Consider the following 7,980-nt stretch of genomic DNA (forward strand, 5'->3'; position numbering starts at 1 on the left):
GTAGAGACGAGGTCTTGCCAAGTTGCCCCGGCTGGTTTCAAACCCGCAGGCTCGGGCAGTCCACCGCCTTGGGCTTCCACAGTGCTGGGATGACAGGCTGAGCCACCGACTTTGGCCAGCTCTGTGCTTTCTGAGCTCCATCAAGATGAGTAGTTCAAGCAGGCAGGATTTCCTCGGCGTCTAACAGGAAAGGTTCCTGGGATGTCTCTCACTGAAGCGCTAGGCATGGCTGCTGCGATGTCTCCTGTGTGCTCTCCAGCCGCCTTCCCTGAGGAAGCTTCAGGATTTGCCACACAGGTCCCCTGTTGAATGCACTTCGCTTCATTTTTGCTTGTATGTGGAAAAATACGTTGAAATATAGGAAGGCTGTACATTTCTGTTGTAGGAAAGTTCAGCCACGTCCTCATCTCAGGGCGGTTCACGGCACGAGGAGAACACCGGTTAGGTAGCCTGGAGTGGCAGGGCAGGCAAGCCGCCCAGATGGGGCGGTGCGAGCCGACAGAGCAGGCTTCAGGTGAGAGGCCCGCACCCACTTGCTGTTGCCAGTGGGCGCCACCTGCATTCCCCTCACTCCCAGACCCTGCCTCGTGTCTCCTGGCACTGCTTCCAGGGTTCATGTTTAGCTCTTCTGGAATCCCGTTTATCCTCGTGGCCAGCCCTGTGTGCTGTTGGCCTGCCAGTCGACCTACCGGAAACGGGTTCGTTGTCTGGGTCCAGGACCCACTGAACGAGTGGCCTCCAAGTTGCCTGGTGTTGGGTTGTCGCTCCTTGTGCAGGTTGCTCCGGGATCAGTTCCTAAGTCTTTCCTCTTGTGTTTTGCTTGAACAGCTTATGAAGATAGGCATAGGCCGGGCACAACGGCTCACATCTGTAGTCCCAGCACTTTGGAAGGCCGAGGCGGGAGGGTTGCTTGAGGCCGGGACCAGCCTAGCAACATAGCTAAACCTTGTCTCTACCAAAAAAAAAAAATTAGCTGTGTGTGGAGGTGCACCCCTGTAGTCTCAGCTACTCAGGAGGCTGAGGCGGAAGGATTGCCTGAGCTCGAGGCTGTGGTGCACCATAATTTTACTACAGTCTGGGGGACAGAGTGTGTCTCTGTGAGCACCTGCAGTTGAGGACAGCAAGGGCGCCTGAGGGGTTGCAGGGTGGAGTGCGGTTCCCAGAGAGAGACACTATCATCTCTCAAGCTCTGCTTGTGCATAGAGTGTGGTGTGGAAACAGATGCATCGACGATGGGGTGGCAGGGACCCGGAGGTGGTTCTGTAAGTCCGGGAGGGAAATGTCCGCTCACTTGGCCTGTATCTCTTTGCTGTGTTTGCAGAAAGAAGTGCTGGTACCCCAGCTGGGTCTTGAATGGTTTTCCTTCCCCAGTGGTGCATAATTAAACTGCCTCAGTGGTAGCTTAGAGTCAGTGAAATATGGCACCGACTTTTCGGTACATAAATGTTTTTGCAGCTAAGAAATTTTAATTTTCTGAAAAATATGTAATTTTGGTTTTGAAAATCACAGTTTGAAAAGTCTTGTGGTAATTGAGAATTGTGAATCAGAGCTGTGAGTCAGAAATGAGCACATTTGCTCTTTAAAACAAACAACTTGATGACTAGATAAAAGCAGATTAAAGCATGAATAGCGGTATTACGCTAGCCATCAAGCTCATTTAATGCCAATTGAAACATTGATTATCCTATTCGTTAAGTTGACCTGGTTTAAAAGACGAGAGTTTCTGTTCGCAGAGCACAGGCAGCAGAAGGCATTTTTATCACTCACAAGGTTTCAGGAAGGAACTTCATAATTTGCTCGTTTGTTTCCTTTCCAGTGTGCTCCTCCCCGTTCCCTCCCCAGTCATGAATGCCTTTTGAACAGGGCCTGAACCTAAGATGAATCATTACAGAGTTGGGACTTTATCTGTGAAGAATGGCTTCCTAGAAAAAAGGAAAACAGTTCATAGCTAGTATGACCAGATCTTTAGCTTTCATTTTAATGGTGGAATATGGATTTTTTGTTAATCGTCAGGACTTGTGAAATATTTTTTTATCTTGTTGTGGGGTACAGTTCAGGGTTAGGCACACAAATGTTCATTATGCAGGTACCCCTGTTGATGAGGGTGAAAAATTTATAACTTAATTCAAAGGTCACTTTTCTGTTTTGGATTGAGGATCATAAGATAAGGGCTATGTGGGCAACACCCTTAGATCCCCTCCCGCTGTGGGAGCTTGTTTGTCTTCTCAGTAAATCCTGCTTTCTCACCTTAAAAAAAAAAAAAAAAGATAAGGGCTATGTGACTTTCAGACTAAAATAGAAATGCCTTAGTCGGAAATTGGGCAGGGTCCTACACCTTGGAGAAAACGTTTAATCCTCTGCAGAGACGTTAAAATAATTCTTGTTTCTTCTGCTTGTAGGGCTACGCACCACCCCCTAAAAACGGGATTGAGCAGAAGCGTCCTGGCCGCCCCCTAAACATCACGTCTCTAGTTAGGCTGTCTTCAGCTGTGCCAAACCAGATTTCCATTTCTTGGGCATCGGAAATTGGGAAGGTAAGGCTCTTCCCTGGCTAGCATGACAGTGGCCCCAGGCAATGAGATGGAGTGTGTTTTCTTAGGCTGCTGGCTCCCATGCCTCCGGTTTTCTGTTGTGATCTCATTTTCAGTTCAGGGTAGCAGTGTGGGGGTTCTTCAGGTGACAGACTTTAACTTAGGTTTCCTGAGTGTCGTCTCTTTGTTTTCCTGGGAAGGAAACATGTGTTTATGTTTCTTAAGGTAACGGCTCAAGCACAATTGTGTGTGTGTTTAATAGTTACTTTAATAAACTGGAAGCTTTGGGCGATAAATATTTATGAAGAACAAAGAAAGTTCTGTCAGTCTTTGGGGGAACTGTTAAGTGTACTCATGTTGTGATTAAAAATAATCTCTTCCAACCATTATGTAAATAGCTGATGTTTTAGCTAGCACATGGGCATTTTGTAATGAAATACTGACTCAGATTTACATTGCTTCTCTTGTACCTTCAGGTTGATGAACCTGGCTTTCTGCTGGTTTTTAAAGTAAATGGTACCAATTATAAGCTACCAATTGATACAACAGGGAGTTCACATTTTAGAATTACTTGTTCATCTAGCTGAAAAAATGAGTGGACAACAGATTTCAACTGATTTTGAACATCTGTGTGAATGTTCCTGTTTCTTGGGAGTAAAGGATAATACTCCTGTATTGTGGATAGAGAAATCAGGGCATTGTTTATAGCAGGGGGGTTTTGTTTTACCTTGAAAGTAATTGCAGAATTGGAGGTAACAGCAGATATTTGAATAAATGATTGTAGCTATTGGAAGCTTGACAGTTTTGCCATATATGGGAATTCATTTTATTTCCTTATAATGTAAATGATTAATTGACCTAAAATTTGCACAATAAATTAGGTATTTAGATATTTAAAAGAATGTTAAAGCTATTTAAAACACTTGGCTGACAATGATTGAAAATATGTTTATTATAGAGTCGATTGAATGAATGTGTCAAGTGAAATGATAAGACAGTTTTGTTAGCATTTAGGTAAAATTGTGTTTCATCTTTTCATAGCTCTATAAGTAGCTAACGAAGGTTCCTTTGTACCTGATGGAGGTACAGGGTTGGATACTGCTGTCTTCTGGCCTTGGCTTCCTGATTTCTAGCATTTTGTGTGTCTTAAATACTCAGCACAATACACATCTGGTAACAGGAGGAATTAAGTGATCCTGCTTTCCCCAGAAGAAAGCTGATACTGGGTTTGCTTGAGTGATGGGCTCAAAGGCCACGTCTAGGTGGTCTCTTCGGCCAGACTCAGAACTTTGGAATGTGGGGGCTGAAATGCTCATTCCGGTCACTGAACTTTGCTTCCACACTGGAACTGATTTTCAAGCAAAAACGTGAGAGCCCTGTGATGTAAAGCCAAGTGATTGCAGTTAGGATGAGGCATGGGAGGGTTTGCTTTCAGGGTGGTCCCTAAGGTACCAGTTCTGCTAAGCTGGAGCCATCGTGTGCCCTCAGCCACTGACCCAAACCGCGTTACTATACGGAGGTGCTGAAAGTGCTTTAAGAGGATGGTGTTCCCTGCAGCTGCTAAGTTGAGTTATGTCCCAGGCATTGATTTTCCCAAGGAAGCTGTTTTGAATATGGTTTTTAAAGACCAGGGTTTTTAAGATATTGCATACAGAGAATGTTATCTCTCGTCTTTAACACAGGCTTTTTTTGTTCGTAGAATTACTCCATGTCTGTATATCTCGTACGACAGCTCACATCAGCCATGTTATTACAGAGATTAAAAATGAAAGGTATTAGAAACCCTGATCATTCCAGAGCACTAAGTAAGTAACGTTTGTAAGACCGAGCATATGAGCTACCTTAGTGGGAAAAACAACCACCAGAGCTCTCGTACACATCCGTGTCTATGTGGGTGTGTGTTTATTAGCGTGTGTGTGTAGCAGTTGGTCTGCATTACTGTGAATAAAGTCACAGCCACATGAGCACGCACACAGTCATTTTCAATTGCCAAAGGGGATGTAAGAATGTTTTTATCTTTTCTTTTTACAAATTTAACAAGTGCATGCTGAGCGTGCGCTGGGAAAGCCTCGTGGTTGGGCCATGCCGCAGCCTCTCCAGGCTACTGGCCTATCCTTCAGCCTTGAGCAGCTTCCTGCTTTGAAACTCCTCCTTCCCAGCAGCTTTTCACTTGAAAAGACATTTTCAGGCCGGGCTCGGTGGCTCAGCCTGTAATCCCACGCTTTGGGAGGCCGAGGTGAGTGAATCGCCTGAGCCCGCGGATTCAAGACCCACCTGGGCAACTTGGTGAGACCTCATCTCTACAATAAATTAAAAAAATGAGCAGGGTGTGGTAGCGCACGCCTGTAGTTCTGGCTACTTGGAAGGCTGAGGCAGAAGGATCACCGGAGCCCAGCAAGTCTAGGCTGCAGTGGCTGGGAGCGGCCACTGCACTCCAGTCTGGGTGACAGAGTGAGACTCCAACTCAAAAAAAAAAAAAAAAAAGACATTTTCAGAACTTAATTAAGCACATGACCTAGTATTTGCATGTTTGTAATTCTCCAGGCTGATACTGGGAATATGGTTGTGTTTTCAGTTCCTTAATCTTTAAACGATTTGGTTTTTGTAGGTTCTTAACTTATTTGAAGTATTTGGGACATTTTAAGATAAGATGCTCTATGTTTCTGTCATTCCCATTCTTGGGTCACCATTAACTTTTTGAATTTTTAACTGTCTTTTTTCTCTTCCATTTAAAGTTAAAGAGAAGCTCACCGCAGATCCCGATAGTGAAGTTGCTACGACTAGCCTCCGGGTGTCCTTGACATGCCCTGTAAGTGCAGCACCAGTGGGGAATTTCATTCTGCATGGGTAATTAATTTCCCTTCAGTGTAACAACGAATGACATGTTAGGATAGACTGCTGAGCCCCTGTCTTTTCCCTTTTTTTTGAGTCGAAGTCTTACTCTGTCGCCCAGGCTGGAGTGCTGTGGCACACTCACAGCCACCGCAGCCTCTATCTGCTGGGCTCTGGCAATCCTGCCTCAGCCTCCCAAGTTGCTGGAACTACAGGCACGTGTCACCACACCCGGCGAATTTTTGGATTTATTGTAGAGATGAGGTCTTGCCATATTGCCCAGTCTGGTCTCGAACCCTGGGTTCAGGCAGTCCTCTCACCTCAGCCTCCCAAAGCGCTGGGATTTGCGCCCAGCCTTACTTTCTTTTTAAATTACATAGTTACCAAATGTTCATTTTAGAGGACTTTTAGAGAAATTATGTCTGGACCAAAAGGAGCAAAAAGGAACTTCCTGAAAATTGTACCTCCCGGGCATAGTTAAGAATGTCGTGGACATCTTAATTGCAGTGACATCCTCCCAGCTTGATGGTGCGAGTAAAGAGGTCCTTCCCTCTCCCTTGTCTCTCTCTTTGCCCCTTTCCAATCCTTCTCCAGGCGTCCCACCAACTGGTCAGCAAATCCTGAGCATACGTTCTGAGCTAGGGTTGTGCCGGGACAGTGAGATTCAGCGGTGAGCAGAGATCTGGACTCTGTCTCTTGGAGCTTAGGATCTAGTGGAAGAGTGGATTTTCTGTCAGGCAACAACAGCTGGATCTATTTGGAGATGCTTTCCATAAAGGAAGCCTGTGGGGAGGTGGGAGGGTTGCCTGGGAAAGCCCGATGGGAGCCCATCCAAGTGTGTGTCTCTGTGCAGTAGGTCACTGCCACATGGATTGTGGATTGAGCAGAGCACTGGGGCTAGTCAAAAGCATGTTGAAAAATGGGCACACTTGGTAAGACAAAAGTGAAGGGTTTTCATAAACAAAGCAAGACACCCCGAGGTTGGTTTCTCCTATAAGTAGATAACAAGATTAATAACCAAATGGAAAACAAGAAGAGTTTGTGAGTAGACAGTTCTCTGGCCCAGCTGCCACTTACACTGTGAGAAATGTAGTGTGACCCTGTGGCAGGCTACTTCTCATCTAACAGACTGGCTAAGATCACAGAATTCAGTAACACTGCGTTGACCCGGCTGAGTGGAACCCAGTACATGTGTGTGCATAAATCAGTACATTACCTTGGTTGAAGGTAGCTTGTCAACATGACAGAAATCGCAAGTGCACTTTCCCTTTGACCCCAAAGTTTTGCTTCTAGGAATTTATCCTACCAGTGTTTATTGCAGCATTGTAAGTGGTGACAAAAGATTGAAACCATTTGGATGTCCCTAAGCAGTGTACTGTTGGAATACATTTCGTTGCCTTCGTATAATGGAAGTTTTTCATACTGATGTGTGTGCAGCAGTCACTAACTTGGGGGACAGAAGTAAGGCGCAGGGCTGTGTGTATTGTGTGCCACTGTTGAGGGAAGGTCCTTCTGTCAGTGGCAGTGGCTTCATGTGTGGAGCCTGTGTGAAGGTCACGCAGACGAGCGACACTGGCGGCTCCCACTCAGGTGGGAGGAGTGTCTGCTTTTCACCACGTGCGTCTCTTTCTGCCTGTGGGTTCACATGTTGCCCATTCTGAAAACGGGAAACGAATGATATTTCAAAATTCACAGGGGAACCAGTGAATGAAAACAAAAGAGTCATCTCGATGGGAAGAAGTTCTGGGTGGATTTCTTTCCCATTTTTATTACCTTGCATGGCACCTTCAGACTTCCTTGCCTGCCTGTTCTTGCGAGGCTGTGTTCCCCTGTCTGAGCTCGTTCTCCGTGTTCTGTTCCCTGTCCTGCAGTTAGGGAAAATGAGGCTGACAATCCCATGCCGTGCAGTGACCTGTACACATCTGCAGTGCTTCGATGCTGCCCTTTATCTGCAAATGAACGAGAAGAAACCCACCTGGATTTGTCCTGTGTGTGACAAAAAGGCTGCCTATGAAAGTCTTATATTAGATGGGTGAGTAGATCCTTTTAGCAGCTGGTGGCTGTCATCGTGCGGTCCAGCCTCATGCAAGTTCTTCTATAGCACAAAGTCCAGGCACTTGAGTGTTTCTGTTTTATACATGACTATACTCCATATTATTTCTTAAACTGTGCTTCGTGGCCTCTATAGTGATCTTTATAATATGATTTGTGTTGAGGGCAGGAGGTTTTCTAGTTTCCTTTCATTTTTGCATTCTAGGATTTTATTTTACAAAACCCACAGGGAAGAGGGAAATGTCTGCTTAGTGGTGACCTTGTGCTCACCTAGAACTACTTGAAGCAGCAGTAGGGCCTATGCAGAGGAACCCAGGGACGTGGTGGGCTGACGCAGTCTCACTGTGCAGCTTTGACGTTCTGTACCGAACTCACGTCTAAGCTTGTCCTTGAAGCTGGTGTTTGTGTATGCTGGTGGAGTTTCCCTTAAGTTCTCAGAAATAGAAATGCTCAAACAAAGAGAATGTGTAACTTAAGGTTTGTAGTATAGCCAGGCTCGGTGGCTCAGCCTGTAATCCCGCGCCTTGGGAGGCTGAGGTGAGTGGATTGCCTGAACCCGCGGGTT

The 7,980-nt window shown here is 45.8% G+C and overlaps 1 protein-coding gene across 4 annotated transcripts in view; it reads left to right on the forward strand.

The window, feature by feature from the left end:
* Positions 1-7,980, forward strand: part of PIAS2 (protein inhibitor of activated STAT 2) — a 57,047-nt gene that overhangs the window by 25,271 nt on the left and 23,796 nt on the right. For all 4 annotated transcript variants that reach the window (XM_008060030.1, XM_008060031.1, XM_008060032.1 and 1 more), the window contains exons 5-8: positions 2,400-2,534; positions 4,231-4,336; positions 5,267-5,340; positions 7,235-7,395. In XM_008060030.1, coding sequence (XP_008058221.1) covers positions 2,400-2,534; positions 4,231-4,336; positions 5,267-5,340; positions 7,235-7,395 — 476 coding nt within the window. The remainder of the gene's footprint in view (positions 1-2,399; positions 2,535-4,230; positions 4,337-5,266; positions 5,341-7,234; positions 7,396-7,980) is intronic.

The sequence above is a fragment of the Carlito syrichta genome, unplaced genomic scaffold (genome assembly GCF_000164805.1).
Source record: "Carlito syrichta isolate Samal-C Ts95f unplaced genomic scaffold, Tarsius_syrichta-2.0.1 Scaffold304483, whole genome shotgun sequence".
NCBI classification, from domain to species: Eukaryota; Metazoa; Chordata; class Mammalia; order Primates; family Tarsiidae; genus Carlito; species Carlito syrichta.